At 38.6% G+C, this 19,490-nt stretch overlaps 2 protein-coding genes across 3 annotated transcripts in view; one reads left to right on the forward strand and one right to left on the reverse strand.

Annotated features, from left to right (window-relative positions):
• Positions 1 to 12,676, reverse strand: part of LOC132406137 (SURP and G-patch domain-containing protein 2-like) — a 34,441-nt gene extending 21,765 nt beyond the window's left edge. For both annotated transcript variants that reach the window (XM_059991385.1, XM_059991386.1), the window contains exons 1-4: positions 12,610 to 12,676; positions 3,345 to 5,285; positions 2,583 to 2,865; positions 159 to 373 (exon numbers count right to left, since the gene is read on the reverse strand). In XM_059991385.1, coding sequence (XP_059847368.1) covers positions 159 to 373; positions 2,583 to 2,865; positions 3,345 to 5,285; positions 12,610 to 12,661 — 2,491 coding nt within the window. In that variant the 5' untranslated portion in view covers positions 12,662 to 12,676. The remainder of the gene's footprint in view (positions 1 to 158; positions 374 to 2,582; positions 2,866 to 3,344; positions 5,286 to 12,609) is intronic.
• Positions 12,677 to 12,930: 254 nt separating this feature from the next.
• sugp1 (SURP and G patch domain containing 1) overlaps positions 12,931 to 19,490 on the forward strand; it is a 50,192-nt gene continuing 43,632 nt past the window's right edge. The window contains exon 1 of the mRNA XM_059991387.1: positions 12,931 to 12,972. Coding sequence (XP_059847370.1) covers positions 12,951 to 12,972 — 22 coding nt within the window. The 5' untranslated portion in view covers positions 12,931 to 12,950. The remainder of the gene's footprint in view (positions 12,973 to 19,490) is intronic.

Genomic DNA, 19,490 nt, shown 5'->3' on the forward strand with positions numbered 1-19,490 from the left:
GCAAAGGTAAAAATGAATGATAAACACTTTTAATGTCTCAAAACATTCCAAAGTATGGTGAAAATTATTAAAAATCTACAATATAAACCAATCAAGTATAATATTAAGATTTCAAGATAGTCAATTAATCCTTTGATTATAGCAGCACTTATCCCTACCTTTTTCTTCAGATGGACAAGATGATGCAGTCTCAGCTTGCATGAGGATCTTTGGTTGCGAATCCTCTGGATTTGCTTCCAATTCATTCATTCCTTCCAATGACGTTTTACACTCTGATTCACCTTGGTTTGACTCAGAAACTTTTTCAGTAGAAAATTGTGCCAATTTTTGCTTGTAATATTTGAACCCATTGCTTTCTGTATCATGTAGAAAACTATAAAGTAAAAGTATATTGTCAATATTTGGGTCTATCTTTTCTATTTTCCTCACCATTTCCTAGGTCAGAGGTAAGAGAGCCAATAGCTGTTAGTCCATGCTGTGCAACTTAGCTGACACTCTGGAATGGCTGCAGTTTGATGGGTTGCAGCTCCTGGTCATTTTAAAATGGGCAGATTCTTTGGACAAATTATCCTCACAGCCCCTAAAATTAGTTTTTCAGTTATACCTGTCATGAAGCTCTATTCCATATTCAGGACTGAAATCAATAGGCATAATAAAAATCAAAAGATGGAGGAAAATAAGAAAGTAAAACTTCAATGAAAATACCATGATTCCCAGGGTTTGACAAGTTTTTCTCGTTGGACTTTGTGGGAAGCTAATGCTGAAATTGTACGGGCCCAGGCAGTGACATTTAAAACATCCTTAGGCACAGGTAAGATGCTGGAGAACCCGAGGATAGTTACTGTTGTTCAATAAAGGTTCTAAGGATATTTCAGGAAATTATAGGCCAGTGTGCCTTATGTCAGTGTGCACAAATTATTGGAAGATATTATAAAGGGACACACTATACAAGTATTTGGAAAGACAGAGCCCAATATAGTAGATCATGTCTAGCTAAGCACACAAGAGTTTTTTTCTAGGAGGTTACGAAGGTCTATGAAGAGCAGGCAGTTGTTTACATGGACTTTAGCAAGTCATTTGACAAAGTCCCACATGGAAAGCTGGTCCAGAAGGTTATGTTGCTCAGTATTTAGGATGAAGTAGCCATTTGGATATTTTAGTGGGAGAAGCCTGCGACTGGTAGAAGATGACTGATTCTCTGACTGGATTCTATGACTGGTGCTGGACTGCACGGATCGTTTGTTGTTTTTCATCTACATTAGCTATTTGAATGATAATGTGGATCAGCAAATTTGAGGATGACACCAAGATTGAGGGCATAGTGGACAGCAAGGAAGGCTATCAAAGCCTGCAGTGTGATTTTGACCAGATGGGAAATGGGATGAAAAATATCAGATGAAATTTAATTTAGTCAAGTGTGGAATATTGTATTTCTCGGGGACAAACCAAGGCAAGACTTACACAATGAATGGTAGAGCATTGAGGTGTGTTGTAGAACAAAGTACCTGGAATAAAAATCTATAATCCATTGAAAGTGGCATCGCAGATAGTAGATAAGAGACTTAAAGCAAGCTTTTGATACATCGGCCTTTATAAGTAAGGACAGTGAGTACTGGAGTTTAGATGTTATGTTGAAGTTGTACAAGATGTTGGTGAGGCCAAATTTAGACTATTATAAGCAGTTCTGGTCATCACCTACATGAAAGATATCAATAAGCTTGAAGGAATGCGGAGAAAATTTACAAGGAGGTTGCTGGGAAAGGTTCAACAGGTTAAGAATTTATTTCCTGGAGCACAAGGGAACAAAGATTTTATAGAGGGTTACAAGATTATGAGAGGTAGAGATAGGGTGAATGTTTGCATCCTTTTTCTCCTCAGGTTGGGTGAGACTACAACTAGAGGTCACAAGTTTAGACAGACAGACACACTTCATTGATCCTAAGGGAAATTTGGTTTCGTTACAGCCGCACCAACCAAGAATAGTGAAGAAATATAGCAATATAAAACCATAAATAATTAAATAATAAGTCAATCATGCCAAATGGAAATAAGTCCAGGACCAGCGTATTGGCACAGGGTGTCTGACACTCCGAGAGAGGAGTTTGATGGCCACAGGTAGGAATGACTTCATAAGATGCTCAGTGTTGCATCTCGGTGGAGTGAGTCTCTGGCTGAATGTACTCCTGCGCCTAACCAGTACATTATAAAGTGGATGGGAGTCATTGTCCAAGATGGCATGCAACTTGGACAGCATCCTCTTTAGTTTAGGAAGAAAGGTGAAATATTGAGAGGTGTCTGAGGGGAAACTTGTCATCTCAAAGGGTGGTGCTAGTGTGTCAGCAGCAGAAGTAGTAAATGCTGGTTCAATTTAACATACAAGGGAAGTCTGGTACATGGATGTGAATGTTTGAACAGATATGGTCCAAGATCAAGCAGATATAACCAAGGAGATCATGTCAGCATAGACTAGATGGGGCGAAGCGTCTGTTTGAGTTCTATGATTCTATAATCTTCCCAAATGTTATAGCAGGCTAGATGGCCAACAACAGCTCCAATTTCTTAATGCAGGTAATTGTGCTTACCTATAATTGGGGTCCTCTTTCTTGTACTGCATGACTGCTTTCTCTGCTGCCTCACCCTTGTTAGCTACGAACATTGCCAGCTTATCAATAATATTCTTGACTTGTGGGTCGTCTGGAGGACAGATGCCTTCTTCGTCAGCTGATGCCGCGTCCTCTGCCGCACTCTTGCCATTGCCATCAGTGGACGCTGAATCTTTATCCGTCTTGCATCTACTGTTGTCATCTGGCGCCAAAGAACCTACATCTGTCTTTGTGCCAGATTTGGCATCTGACAAATGGGAGACTTGAGAAAACACAACATTTCAAGCCAGGTGTGTGTGCAACAATCAGCCAAACTGAAGGGCTAACAGAGTCACAAAAGAGCAAAATCAACAAAACAGAATTTGCATGAGAAATATCTCAGCCTTACTCTTTTAAAAATTGGATCTAAATTGATACAGCAATCTCTCTTGTCGGGCATTCGGCCTTCTACCACCAAAACAGCAAGTGCAAAGACCACTTCCAGACTGCTGAAAATGCATCCATGCCACCAACTGCTGGAGGTAACAGTGAGGCCAAGAACTTGACAGATAAGGGATGAAACCTATTCACTGATATCTGTAGGTTTGTTGAATCGTCTGATTAATGATTTCAGCAAAAGTCAATGCCATCTTCCTCAAGATGTTATGTGATATCAAATAAAAAAAACTCAATAGCAATTGTATCTGGGATTCATAACTTACATTTAAACTTTTGTGAAGATAAATTATTTAGGTTACTCACTTTTTGAAGGCTTGATTGCTGCATCATTTGACGATTGTTCCTCTTTGACCATGAACTTATTGGAACTAGAAACCTGGCTATGTACTGGAGTAAGGTAGACATGCTCCACTCGGCTCTTCAGCTCATTTGTGTATTTGTTCCCAAACAGCTCATTGTTTTCCAGATTTGTGAAATATTCATAGCTTGGAGCTACTGATGCAAGTCCGGTTTTGTTCAACAGATTCTTCCTTCTTTCTTGGCTGACAAACGCAAATGTTTGCCCAACAAATACCATTGTTTGGCGGCATGCCGTGATCACCTGCTCAAGTACACTGGCAAGTTCGTTAGCGGATTGTGAACTTTGCACCTTGGAGCTCAATTCATGGTTATTGGTTGCTACAAACAGGGGACCTACACATTCCAGCAGTCTATTCTGAATCTCTTGCAAAAGCGGATCTTCATGTTGTACAAGATCATCCAGCGCTTTCCTGCATGTAATGATATTCTTCCTTCTCAGCAGAGACACAAAAGAATTATCTATCACAGGGCATGTGAGGCCCAGATGTGCTGCTGATGATGACTGACAGATATCCTGATGCTGTTGCGACATCAAGCAGCGGAAAGCTAAGACTACCTTAGAGTAAGTATCTGTATTGGAATCAAACTTTTTTTTAACAGAATGGTCAACACTCTGAAAACCAGCCCACTTTATTATTTGTTGCTCCAGATCCATTTGATTACCTGTAGTGGTAGATATATTCCCCAGTGACTGCAAATGAGAAGAATCGGAGGATACATTTCTGTAGGTGGCCACTGGCGCATTGGATATGGACGACCCTGCTAAACCAGCAGGGGCTGTCCCCAAAAGGCCAGGGCCTGACCCTAGTAAGGCAGGCGATGTTCCTGGAATCCCAGGGGCAACTCCCAGGAGCCCGGGAGCTATCCCTAGAAGGCCAGGTGCGACCCCTAGAAGACCAGGTGCAGTCCCAAGAAGGCCAGGGGCTCTCCCTAGAAGGCCACGTCGTGCTGGAACCTTGGGACGCTTAAGCAAAGGTGCTCTTGTACCTTTAGGAGGACCATGTAAAGAACGACTTCTTTTGGAAACATCCGTGCTTTTGTGACTATAACTCTGCTGATTCAAATGAGGTGTATAATCCTCATCTCCATGGAACCCAAGTGTAGGTGCGTCGGTCTGGTAAGCAGAAGAATCCCTTTGAGGGGAATCCCTAGATGAGTTGCTCCAAGATGTGTGAGAGGGGTCATTTTTACTAGCTTTCATACGCCGAGCATTATCAATAACATTACTTAATAATTTGTATAACTCTGCATCAGGTGCCTTCACGGGACTTCCCGATGGGGGGTTTGATCCCTGATCCCCAGTCTTATGGCCAGGGCTCCAGGATCGCCTGCGTGATTCTAAATGCCCTGACTTAGCAACAGGATTTTGGGATCTATTATATGAACCATGACTATCTCTGCCATCAGGACTTTGGGATCTCCTGTAGAATTGGTAATCTCTCGAGTCATCAACTGAACTCTGAGACTGCCAATTACTTGGGCTTCTGTATGATTCCGGTCGATCTCTAGACTCAGCAGGGCTCACTGATCTCTGGTAAATCCCATATCCTCTCCTGGCATCACTGTCACTTGAATTTGCTGGCCTGCCAAACAATCCTGCATCCCCACTGGTGTCAGTGGGATTCCTCAAATCGTTGTACTGTGAATGGCGATCACCTCTATCCTCATGATCCAAGAAATCGTCTCTGGATGAAGAAGTGTAAGTAGCATCATCGTAATATCTTCTGTTGCTTTCGGAATGCATATCAGCCTGATTGGACACATTCCTCCATCTCTCCGACCTGTGAGACGGAGATTCATAGTAATCGTATGCCAGCTCATCATACTGTGAATTTTCTTCATAAGATTCCCTGGGATATCGCCTTGGTGCATAGTTGTGCATTTCTTCAATGGCAGAGGAGGGAAGAAAGGAAGAAAAAAAGTGTTTAGCTTTTTTATCAAAATGAAAAAAAACTCTTTAAAAAGTTGCAATCTATATTTCATGTAAAAGCTAATGTATCAGTGATCAGTGGGCATGCTGATAACATCACCAAGATCAGGAAGATATGATGAGTTCTTATACCACAAAATGCACCTAATTGACTGCTTTTCGTAAATCTGACATAATCCAAGGGATGCAAGCAAGACAAACAGGATCACTTGTTCTATCAATGCGCATGTGTTGTCAATTGGAAATCAACAAGTGATAAGCATCCAAGAGAGAGTCAACATCTTTTGTCCAATGGGCTCAAGCATGTATAGTGTATGGAAGTGTGGTGCCCTGGCACAATCCTGTTTGTTCAAATTGAGGAACGAGGCCTGGAGAAAAACAGCTTTAGACAAAGATATCCAGAAGTATACTGAGCCAAGATACAATGGCCATTAATACCTAAGACAGAATTCAACAGACTAGATCTTGTAGTTAATTCCTCTTTCCTTTGTAATTCCCAGATAGCACTGTGCAAGTCCAGAGGCAGAGGTGTACATTCCTTCATTTCCAACATGGTGATGTGGTTCAAATTATCCTTTGGCTAAAAGCAGAATACGTAGCTGCTGAAAGTCATCTTCCAGATCAATCCATACAGGTAAGCCAAACACAAGAATTCTGAGAAGTTCATAGTCTTGAAAAGCAGACCAAAATTCAGGTTCCTCAAGATAACTCAGTTCTTGGAATCTCTCTTGGATCCACAAGAAAAGCCAAATATGATCTTAACAATATCATGGTAGCATAACTAAGACTTGTATTAACAAGACTAACTGCAAATATAAAATTTCAGTCCGGTATGTCCTATTGTGGCGTGGCACTAATGAAAAGATAACTGATGTTTGAATGGTACTTCTCAATACCCGAGGATTTCTCAAAGCACTTTATGACTAATTAAGTACATTTGATATGTGGTAGTAATTTGCAGTAATTTCAGATAAACTGTACCAATCATGTCCAACAAAGCCTCAAATAATAACATGACAATCACCTGATAATGTTTCAACGATGTTGTTAATAGATAAATATTAGCCAGGACACCATAAAGAACTGTTGTGGGGAATATTTTAAAATCAGTTAAGAGTACAGATGGGCCTTGATTCAGTACCACATCAGAGAGATGGCACTTCTGATTGTATAATACCAAGAAGATGATGTGTTAAATCCTACAAGATCAATACAAAAATCAAAAGTTGCCATTGATTATTCTTGGCAGATTCAAATTTTACATGAGGAAGAAATATACAATGTAGAACAAGCAAGGTGATCTAGTCAGATGTAGGCAAATGCAAACATGACAATGAGAGATAAGTTACCAGATCTTCTTCATTCCTGGAACAAGGTGTGCTTTGGAAATATTCAATCATCCTCAATCTGGTAAGTTAAAAAACTTGAATTGAAATTGAATCCCTGGATATTCCACGGCATCTTGAAGCCAAAACACTTCTTGTATTAAACACTGTTTTAATGTAGGTACCCATCCTTGTAATGTAGGAAATGTGGTAGCCATTTTGTGTGAAGCTTAACTTGCTACACATTTAGAACAGCAATCTCCTTTTAAGTTTCAAATTAAACACATCTATAATCAAGTCTTCCACTGAATTAGTTCCTTGCCTCCCCATTGTGAGGAATTTGCATTAACATTTATAGGTTGTAAAATCTTGGTATTTTTCCAAGGAAATAATCTGGTCTATGAAACATTTTGCTGTGATCCCTTTTTAATCCACCTGCTTAACTGGATCTCACAAATGTTAAACTTCCCTTTTTCCTCTGCAAAGCAACTGTATACAGAGTAACCAAATGCACTATGAAAACAAGGACAGCTAACTCTGCCTGCCATTCAAATCAGAATAAAGATCTGAAGAAATGGACATTAGATAGGACCAGGAAAATGAGACAGAGAAGGATTACATAAATAGATGAAAACATGGTGCATCATAAAATGTGTGATTGACATAACATCACTGTACTTGGGAAGGAATGAACAAACTCATATGCACTATTTGAATACAAGAAGAAGAAAAATGTCAGATTTAGGATTTACTATGATTGCATCAAAGAGAGGTAGGCCCTCTTTGCCACTGAGCAGAATGCAGTAAGCTGCAGACCGCTTTTCATTAATCAGCAGTATGACATCTGAAAAGCAGAGGAAATAAATGGAAAGTATGACAAAGAAATGGACAGGCGGAACATGTGCTTATGTGCACACTGGACATAAGGGTGTGTGGGGGAGGGGGGAGTGGAAAGAGGCAGAAAAGAGAGCAGAGATGGAGACACATGCATGTGAAGGAAATTCCAGAATTGAATTGCATGCAATAATTAAAATAGCTGCTTCGTTGTAGCTGGAGGTAAAATGTCAGGATCATGAATCAACGCAAAGGAATCCTTGTTAATGTCAAAGAAACCTGAATGTGTATGATAGTAAAGGGTGCAGGGCCACCTCTGTTCACTATAATTTAAAATTTACTGTACAGAGGGCCACCATTTAGCCCAACGTACCAGCTGAAAAACTGCTGCACAATCTAGGCTGAACTTCAATGCCAGGTCTATAGTCCTACAGGTCATGACTCTTCAAGTACATGTCCATGTCTTAAATATGACAAATGATTCTGCCTCTATCATCCCTCCAGTAGTGAGTTCCAATCTCATACCACATTTGTGTGAAAATTTGTTTCCTTCGCTAATCCCATTACTTTAAATCTGCTATATACCTCCAGATTATGATCCTTTCTCTTAAGAAAATTAGGCCCTTCCTATTTACTTCAGAAGGTCCCTCATAATTTTATCTAACTCAAATGAAATCTCCCTTCCACCTTGTCTATTCTAAAGAATAAAATTCAATCTTCCTCAAAACTACAACTTTCCAGTGCAACATCCTCAGACATCTTCTGCACCCTCTCCAGTGCAGTGAAACCTTTCTGGTCAGTTGACCTGAACTATACACTGTATTTAAGCTCTTGCCAAGTTATTGTATACAATTCATAAACATAAATTCCTTTCACTTACATTCTCTTCCTTGGCTAAAATTGAGAAGTCATCCTGTTTGCCCTTCTAGTCAACTTACTGAACCGTGATCCAAAGATCTACACGTGCACGCACACACTCCAAGGTTCCTTCGTTCTTTCACACCAATGAATACCTTTTCATTTATTGTGCATTCCCCTGCATTGTTGTATCTCCTCAAAAGCACTGCTCACACTTCTCTGAATGAAGTTCTACTTACCATTTTTCACTAGGATTGATCAATCATCTATATCTTTATGCACTCTAATGCCTTCCTATGTAATTCATTGCAAAGAAGCCCCACTCCAAAATCTCTTGTTACAAAAGACAGTGAAAACTTAACCAAAAATAAACAGATCTCAGTTTGACAATCGGATGCAGAGTGACATATTCAGCTCAGCTGTCTTTCACTTTTAGTTACTCACCTAATGATGAGGTTTAACAGCAGTTAGTCAAATCTAGGGTAAAAAGATGCGCCAGAAAATGCAAGCAGCAAGCATCCATATTTCCGTTTTAAGACAAATATTATCACATTTCCACTCAGGTTAAGTAACGATAAGTAAAACTGTAGAAGCAGTCTGCAACAGCCTAACAGACATTTATACTAGGCAAGGTCTTGCAGGAAGGAAAATACACTGAAAATATTTAGATCCATATTGATTTCTCCTGGTACTATATTATGTGATTCTTGTAAGATCATTCATCCAGCTATTAATGATCGGATGCTGGATGCAGTGGTCAATCATGGGATTATTATCTTACAAAGAATGGCCATTCCACCTGCTAGATCTACATTTGCTCCTCTATACAACATTTACTAAACCACTCTCCATCCCTACTGTTCCTCTATATCTCTGGATTTTCTTTCCTTCTAAGTATTCATCTAACTTATTCCTGAATCTACTTTTATCACTCCATGAGGTAGCATGCTACAAACTGTGATCACTTCTTATGAATGATGCTTTGTCTTTGTGTTTCATCTAGCACTTGTATCAAATACCTAAACCTGCAGCATCTTATAATCAACCCTTAAAACAAACAGTTTTTCTTTTCTCAATCTGTACTCATCTTGATCATGTCTGCCTTAAATATACCCAATAACTTGGTCTCCACAGCTACCTGTGGCAACAAATTCACCACTCTCTAAAGAAATTCCTCCTCATCTCTATTCTAAAAGGAAGTCTTTCAATTCTGAGGCTGTCTTTGACTTCCGCACCATAGGAAACACCCTTTCCACATCTTCCTCTAGCTTTCGCTGATAGAAAGTGATGCCTCTTGGCTTTCACCAGAAGCTGAAATAACAAAAAAAATTCATAAAAAATATATGCTTCAGTTGAAAAACAGCTACTTAAGTCTAATGCTACTATCTAGTACTAGGTCTGTAATCCTGCAGGTTAAGGCTCTTCAAACTCATATTCAATAATATTTTTAAAATGTGATGAGGGTTTCTCTACCATGCTTTCAAACACACAATTCCATATCCCAATAAGCTATTTCATCTTTATTTAATAATTGCATAAATACTAAGTTTATGAATTTTGGTTTAGCACCTCAGGGAATTAGGCACTTCTTACTTATTTTATCAAATCCTTTCATAATTTTCCAGTTCTCCTTTTTGCCTCCAAAGAAAACAACCTCAACCTATCCAACCAACACATTGCTAAAATGTTCTGGTTCTTGTGACATCCTTGTAAATCTACAGTTCTCCAGTAAAGTCATATATTTCCTTAAATGTAGTGGCCACACTATAGACAATGCTTAAGATACAGCATACAACTCTAGCATGAACTTCCTTGCTCCCTGGTAGAGAAATCCTCATTATGTTTTGAAAAAAACCTAAGATGTGAATTCAAGAGCCTTACTTCCCTGGTGTAACATGACAATGATCTACAGGATAATAAGAATGAGCTAACAGTAAAGTATCAATCTAACAAAATGCTAAATTAGAAAATTAAATGTAGATATAATTTTCTAAATGATATTTAAGTTTTCTAAGCTAATTTTAAAAAAACTCAAAATTGCCACGTATGAGACTTTTCTTCTGAGCCAATTTTTTTGAACAAAATGGCTTCAAGAGAACCCCCCCCTTAAAAAAAATGGTCACAGATATCACCAATTTCATGAAATTTCTTTACGAAAAGCTACATCTCTATCTAGATCTGTAGGAGAGCCAAGTAAGTGTTACATAAAATGCTTGCCACACTTCCCCATTTATCTAGATTCACTATAATGAAAATATTAATTAGCTTTGGATAAATTAATTAAATTCAAGCACCAATTATAGAGATTAATTTGCACTTTTAAGTCCAATTTACAATCTAAAGACACTTGAGCTGGTCACGTCTACCAACTACAACCACTGAACATCACATTCTACATGGATGGACAAGATCAGCTACAGGATCCTTTGACAGGAAATGATCATGAAGAAAGCCATCTAGAAAGGCAGAAAGAAAACATTTACCTCTTTGAAAACATAAAACCTTGAAAAGTAATCTGAAAACCCTTTCACCATAGATTACAGTTATTTAATGATTGATTTCAAACAGAATTTACTAATCAGCTGGCTTTCACCCCAGCTGGCAGCATATTTTGCTTCATAACCCCATCAGCACACTCTTCTATACATTTCACATACATACTATTCTATTTTTCTCTCAAATGCACAGATTATTTGCGTCAAACCTTGCACATGAATGTGAGTGCTGGTTACTAAGAGATTACCGAGAGATTTTGTCAGCTCAATGGAACGCAATTTGAAAATCTGAAGCATTGAATTGCCAAAATCTCTTAGTAATATTGTTACCGTGCCATGCAGGTGAAGCAATTTATTGCTGTATAACACTGAGAAAATAAAACAGATCCACATGACAGCAAATCATGAAATTCCATAAATTCTATTATTGATTTTAAGCCTTACAGTTCAGGTAGTACATTTAAACATGGAATACTCTTGCCCATCAAAGGCTTTATAAATCAGACTTTCATTGGCAGTGGGAGTAACTTCAACTGGATCTGGAAAGATAGTCCCGAATTTCAAGTGCATTATTTTTCCACATGTAACAATTCCAGCTACCTACAACATAATTTAGCTTATTAAAGAACAAGAGGCACCTGAGTGTCCTTGAGAACATGGCTATAGTGGAAATCATTTTAGCCTGAAGACTCCAGTTTGACATCCTATAATAGATGCCATCACTGATTTTTTTTACTATTTGAATGTAAAATCTACGTCCAAACAAAATTGTCAATGGTTACATCAATAGAACAATTATTAAACAGAACCATTGAGCAGGATCAGCTTTGAAAAGAACGAAGAAAATCTTCCACATACACACAAAGAACTTCAACTTTTCAAATGCAGAACATTTTTCACATACATATTAGATGCTAATAGTGTTAAGAATTTTCCATTATTTCTTTTGAACTGATTAAAGGTTAAGACCATCATTGGAAAGCATTTCAACAAAATGCTTATCAATCTTGAGGTGTTTATTATGATCAGTCTGGGAGAATCATTCTGGTTGGGAGAGGGTGTATTCACTAATTGTCTCAGAACCTTTCACATTCTTGGATTACTTTGGAGTCTGCAGGAACAGAAAATCTCCTGAACATATTTATAGGCATCCTTGGATGAAACACATAGTAGGTGATTAAAATAATAGCCTCCATATACTTTGAAGCGTTTCACTTTTTAAATTAAATACTGGATTGGTTTTGGAGCAGGGAAAATGCTGTTTTAGGCAAGCGGTTACACGCTGTAATATATACAACCACAGTTGGCATCCCAACACGGCAATGCCAGACATTTTTTCTAAATTGTTTCAGTTACTGAGGGCAGCATTGAGACCCTCTCCCCACAGTCCAAATTAAAGAACAGCCAATCCTTTCCTCACAAGTGAAAATTTCTTGGCTTCTAGTCACTTGCGAATCAGGATATCAGGGACTAACTGGGTCTTTTTTTTAAACCTCAAAGCCCACAGATCAGGGCTCTGTTGCGCCCTGATTTCACCGGCTTTGGTGAGTCGGGCCTTTGCCCAACACTGGGCCTCTGTTGCCCCTGGTTACCAAGAACAGGCCCAGTCTGTCATCAGACCTGTTTCATAAAGCTGCTGGTTCAGCGAAGTTACCGACAGCTCCATTCACAGCTTAAACCTATCATGGTAGGCAACATACCAAATAAGAAGTTTGATTATTTCCCCCTCAGCACCCCCTTTCCTCCCCCACCTCAGCCCCACAAACCTGGACAAAACCTCTCCTCCATTGCTGATGTTGACGTCACTTCCGTTACCATCGGAAGTATCGCAGTTGCATTCTGAAATAACCCCACAAAATTAATATTTTAAAAGTTATTTCTTTCTTCAAGTAATATATAATTTATGCTTTGTATATATTCAGAACATTATTCTAGTTTCCTTATATTAAACATAAATGTTGCAGCTTTATCTACAAATCTGTTTGGAGATTAATGTTATATTAAACTACAATTTCCTATGCATCTTGAGCAGGTGGAGAATCAGTTTCCGGTCACGTGACCTATATGGAGCAGTTACCCGGTAGTGACGTCAGAATAATAGGAAGCCATGGCGATGGAAGGCGATGCAGGTTGGTTTTGGGGTTGCTTCTTTGGGTAGACGCGAGTTCTGGGGTTGCAGAGTCAGAATTGTGGAAAATATTTCTCATTAACCAAATTCGTCGCCTTTCTTATAATTGAAGGAGGAGGCATTAGCCGGAATTCCGATTCCTCCGCTGTTCTCAAAAGGCAGGCAATTCGGTTAATCCCAATTATTGAGTGGGGAGGTATTATAATGAACATTTTTGACATGATTAAATATCTTAATTTCCTTAATTTTTTCTCTTCGTTATACCCTTTTTACTGAATCTATGATGTAAATAGGGATTAACTATCTACTTGGAGGCACTCCGTGGGTCAAGTAACATTTGTGGGAGGAAAGGAATTGACATTTCGGGTTGAAAATCTGGGTCCTGCTACTGCCTGACTCACTAAATTCCTTCAGCAGATTTTTGTTGCTCCAGATTCTAGCATACATATTCTCTTGTGTCCCAGTTGCTAATTGGGAATTGGTTCCTGTCCCGTTCTGTCATCGATTCATTTTTTTCAGAGTAGACTAGGCTTTGACTTTGCAAGACCAAACAAAACAGACTCACCTAGTTTCGCGTTTCTACATCGTGCTCATCATTCCTCTTTATCCTATTAAAACACTTTCCCATTTTCCCTTGTGGATGGAAGAATTGGTTGTATTTTATACTTGCATTTTTCAAAGAAATTTTATACTTGTATTTTTCAAAGTAAAAGGTTATTTAGCAAAATAAATAACCTTTAAGAAATAGCGAATCTTTTCATGTTCAGTTGAAAAGTTAAATAGGCAGTTTGTCTTTGTACCTTACAGCATTAATATTGCACTTCCTCTGCTAAAGGACATTGCTACTTTTGGTGTTTTACAGAGACCTGACACCAATGCTTGCTCATTGAAAGAGTTGACTGATTTTAGTTCCCCAAATAAAATTCTTGTTTTTATTTTCCTTTCAGTGTCTTGTCTTATTTTCTTTTGAAAGTTCCTTATCGTCTTTGCTTCCATGTTTTTTTTTTCTACAGATCACAATAGTTAACCTTAATCTCCTTTAATTTTTGTGTCATCAGTTTTAGTCCATATTCTTTGATTTATGACCCCTGCTGCTAGATGTTAGGAAATATTATGAAAAATAACTTAACATTTTGAACTTCTCTATGAGCTGTTGATTCTCTGCTCCAAGGAAAATAAGCCAAACTTTTCCATTGTTTCATCCCTGCAGATAGAATCCCATTATCCTAACTAGTCCATGCTGACAAAGATTCCCATCCAGGCCAGCCACATTCCCCTCTGGTTGGCCTGTATCCCTCTAAATGTTTTCCATCCATGTACCTGTTCAAGTCTCATTTAAATGTCATTCATGTATCTGCCTCAACCACTTCTGGCAGCTCATTCCATACACTGACCACTCACTGGGTGAAAAAGTTGCCCCTCATTCCTACTAAATCTCTCTGCTCCCACCTTAAACCACATTCTTCATTCCTGACCCAGTTAAATAAAGACTGCATTTGCCCTATCTATGTGCTGTCCCCCCCCATAATTTTATACACCTGTAAGATTACTCCTTATTCTCTTTTGCTCCAATGAAAATAAATAGCAACCTGCTCAGCTTCTCTCTATAACTCAGCCCCTCAAGTCGCAGCAACATTTTTGCAGATGCCTTTTGCACTTCATCCAGCTTGATGACATCTTTCCTGTAGTAGGTTGACCAAACCTGGACCCAACATTCCAAAGGTGGCCTCACCAACTGCAACATAACATTCCAACTTCTATACTCTCTGTCTTGATGGGATAAAGACCAGCATACCAAAAGCCTTCTTCACCACCCTGTCTTATTGTGATGCCACTTTCAGAAAAGTGTGTACCAGTACTCCAAAGTCTTTCTGTTCTACAATACTACCTCGGACTCTACTGTTTACTGTGAAAGTTCTACCCTCATTTTTCTTCTCAAGATGTATCAGAATCAGGTTTATTATCACCAGCATGTGACGTGAAATTTGTTAACTTAGCAGCAGCAGTTCAATGCAATACATAACCTAACAGAGAAAAATATAATAATAAATAAACAAGTAACTCAATTGCGTATATTGAATAGATATAAAAAAGTGCAAAAACAGAAATACTGTGTATTAAAAAGAAAGTGAGGTAGAATCCAAAGATTCAATGCCCATTTAGGATACGGATGATGGAGGGGAAGAAGCTGTTCCTAAATTGCTGAGTGTGTACCTTCAGGCTTCTGTACCTCCTACCTGATGGTAACAGTGAGAAAAGGGCATGCCCTGGGTGCTGGAGGCCCTTAATAATGGACACTGCCTTTCTGAGACACTGCTCCCTAATGATGTCCTGGGTACTTTGTAGGCTGGTACCGAAGATGGAGCTGACTAGATTTACAACCTTCTGCAGCTTCTTTCTGTCCTGTGCAGTAGTAACCCCTCCGTACCAAACAGAGATGCAGCCTGTCAGAATGCTCTCCACGGTACATCTGTAGAAGTTTTTGAGTGTATTTGTTGATATGCCAAATCTCTTCAAACTCCTAGTAAGTTATAGCCGCTGCCTTGTCTTCTTTATGAACTGCATCAATATGTTGGGACCAGGTTAGATCTTCAGAGATCTTGACACCCAGGAACTTGAAGCTGCTCACTCTCTCCACTTTTGATCCCATCTTAACCCATCTACCTCCAATTTAAATTCCACTTGTCATTCCTCAGCCCATTTAGCCAGCTGATCAAGATCCCTCTAAAGTTGTGATAACCTGCTTCACTGTCAATGACACCACCAATTTTAGTGTCATCAGTAAACTTGCCATGCCTTGTACGTTCACATCCATATTATTGATTAGTGATATCACATGATATTCCAGTAAGACTCTGCACTTCAAAGCCATCACATTCTTCTGGAATTGTATTGCCTCGAATTAAATACTGTAATCCCAATAAGGCAAATCAATGTTTATAAAATTGTTGGTGCTTCTCTTTTAACTTGATACTTGAGAACCAGGTCTCATTAGTAAAGCCTCTGACTGTTCAATAAATAATCATTATAACACTTTAGTAATGTACTGAGTGCTGTGTGGACTCCTTGGGGAAACATACTTTGCAGTGTTTTTTGTTTATGGTTACCAAAAATATATTGAATATGCAAAACAGCATCTTGATTCTGAATCTTTTCAGAAATTGATTGTTTTCTGGTTTATCTTGATCTCTCATTATACACAAATCTTTGGAAAGTCAAGGACATCTAAACCTCAATGGCCAGGTGCCAATACCCACTATATCCAGTATGTCTTTCATCTTATTCTTGCTGCCTTATTCTGGATTATGGTTAAACATCATCTTAACTTTTAAAATTATCTTCATTTTCAAATCATTCAATAGCTGTTCTACAACTCTGAGATCTTTATATTCCTATATTACAGGCCTCTTGAGCATATATGTATTTGATGATTCCATCATTGGGCAGCTATGCTTTCAGCTTGAATATCCATAAGACCATAAGGTCATAAGACCATAAGAGCAGAATTAAGCTATTTGGCCCATCAAGTCTGTTCCGCTTTTTTTCTCATGGCTAATCCATTTCCCTCTCAGCCCCAATCTCCTGCCTTTTCCCCATAACCCTTCATGCCCTGACTAATCAAGAATCTATCAACTTCTGCCTTAAATGTACCCAACGATTTAGCCTCCACAGCCGCCTGTGGCAGCGAATTCCACAGATTTGCCATTCTCTGGCTAAAGAAATTCCTCCTCATCTCCTTTTTAGTTGAATATTCCTCTATTCTGAAGCTGTGTTCCCCCACCGTAGAAAACATCCTCTCCACATTCACTCCATCAAGGTATCTCAACATTCATTAGGTTTCAAGCTATTACCTTCCATTCTTGGGACATAATAACCATTTTACATGGCTAACATTTATTGCCCATTCTTAGTTGCTTAGTTATTAAGCTTATCAGTTGTCAACCATATTGCTAAGTAATTAGTCACACTAAAATCAAATTGGGTAAGGAAGGCAGAATCTTCTGCCTGCAATTAATCTGGTGGGTTTTTATGGCACTTCATGTAGTAACTAATGTTACTAATACTTTTTTCGTCCAGAATTATTGTGGTGAGATCTGAATGGTTTCCAGAATACTAATACAGTTATAGATTAATAGTCCATTTGGCCAGAATGATAGTGCACCCAGAGAATGAGTTTAGCACTTAGAGTGTGAACCCATCACGCTCTTGATTGAACAAACTCTCTGCTATGTTTTCAATACTAAACTCCCAGTCAAAACTTTGAGTGCACCTAGAGCAATTTTTCCTGTTCTAATAAACTCTGCATTTGTACCTGAGGTAAGCATTGTAATAAAAGCAAATGAAGGGCCATTCACCACCTTTCTCCTCCCCTTCCCACTATATAATTTGAATCTCAAATTGATTCCATTCACTGACAAATCAATATTGTGAAAATGTTATTCAGATATAATTGACAGGTAGATATGGTTATGTACATAGTTTTAATAATTAGTAAATGAAAATATTGGCAAGGCTGAAGCCCAAGAACTGAACTTGTGTAGATACTTTTCCTGACTTCAGATTGTCCCAAAGAGCTTTAAGATTAATGGAATACTTCCAGTGTAATTACTGTTGTGTTGTAGAAATTATTCTAAGCAGTTTATTATGTCCGATGAACAAATTAAGTAACCAGTTAATCTGTTTCACTACTATTAGATGAAAATGCAAATGTTACTTACATACAGATGGCACTGAAGTTACCTTCATGAGCTAGTTCCATTTGCTTGCATTTGGCTCATATCCTTTGCAGCATTTTGTATTCATGTACCCATCCAAATGTCTTTTAAACATTGTAATTGTACCTGCCTCTCCCACCTTCTCTGGCAGCTCATTCCAGACTCCCATTCCCTCTGTGTGGAAAAAAATTTGTCATCTAGTCCCCTCTAAATCTTTCCCCTCTCACCTTAAATCTATGCATGCCAGTTTTATATTCCCCAGTCTGTGAGAAAGGCACAATAATCATTTTATCTATGCCTGTCAATTTTATATAAAATGGAGTCCCATCATTTGGGACACATCAGGACTAGTACATTTTGGCCCAATTAGCCAGTTTCATAGAAATAGTTAAAAAGGTATGAAAAAGGCAAGCTATCATTTAAATGAGTAACAAGTTATTTATTTAAATGAAATACAGAACAAATTAGAACACCACCGTACCTGTTATAGTATTATAAATCTGTGTACTAGTTCCCAAAAGTTATTGACAGAAAAATTCATCCAGTGTATACTGCCTTGACCTTCTGGCTGTAAATGAACAATCAGCGTAAACACCTAATGCCTTTATTGCCTTCCTGCATGAAGTAGTGTTGTAATCCAGCAATAGATTTCCTGGCATCCTCTGTAGTCACTAGCTCAAGTTTAGTTATGCCATTTCCTTCGTTTTCCTCATCTTCATATTCCCCGGCCCCGATGTTTTGATACTATGCTTTTGATGATTGCATCCTCCAAATCTTCATTTTTATTGTAACATTTAAGATGACTGTCAATAACCTTCAAATTCTTCGTAGGTCCTAGCTTGTTGAAGTAGTGAAATCATTTCATTTTCACTCAGAGCATCTTCAAACTTGAATGCTTGAAACCACAAAGAGCAGAAGAGCAAAATAGTATTGAATTGTCTTATTGCTTATTTCTCGCTAACTCTCAGTGACTAACTGTACTGCCTGTAAAAGATTAACTCTTGCATTCATTTCCTTGTCTGTCGGTAGATTTTGTTCAATGGCTTCGAGAATGTGGTTCACCAACTTTTCACCGTGCAACATCGTTCTGAAACGTTCTAATTAGGCTGTGCTGCATAATTGTCAAAAAGCAGTAGAATTTGTCATGATTTCCACTGTAGCTCCATATCCATGTTAGAATAGCATAACACAAGCACACCCAATTGGCATTATTTAAAATTATTCACTCTATGCATGGTGTAGTGACTAACGCCTGCCTAGCTGACACTAATTAGAAACTGTTGGCAACAGTCTCTGTCCCAATTAAGTGGCACAGTGTCCGAAATAAATGAAGGGAATCCCAGTTATTTTTTAGATTAGTTTTTGTTCTTTAAGAGTTGCCTTAAATAAGCAGCAGCACCAATTAACCAATGGTCCAGTTAACCGGACGGAATCAACTATACCTCTATGAAGTCACCCCTCACCCTCCTGCGCTTCAAGGATAAGGCAGCTTCCTATCAAGTCTTTCCGTATAACTGGTGACATCCTTGTGAACCTTTTCTGAGCTCATCCTGCTTAAAGTTATCTTTTTTTTCGTATAGGTTAATAATAAGAACTGTAGAAAATACTTCAGCTGTGGTCACATCAAGGTCTTGCATAGTTGTATCATGAAGCTTCAACTCTTAGACTCTTTGTCTTGTCTGATGTGTCAGATCCTTTCTTCATGACTCTGTCTAGCTGTGTTGCCACTTTCAGGGAACCAGAGTGGTGCTAGAAAGTTTGAAAACTCTGTAGAATATTCTCTGTTTCTGCATAAATATGACCT

The sequence above is a fragment of the Hypanus sabinus genome, chromosome 16 (assembly GCF_030144855.1).
Source record: "Hypanus sabinus isolate sHypSab1 chromosome 16, sHypSab1.hap1, whole genome shotgun sequence".
Lineage (NCBI taxonomy): Eukaryota > Metazoa > Chordata > Chondrichthyes > Myliobatiformes > Dasyatidae > Hypanus > Hypanus sabinus.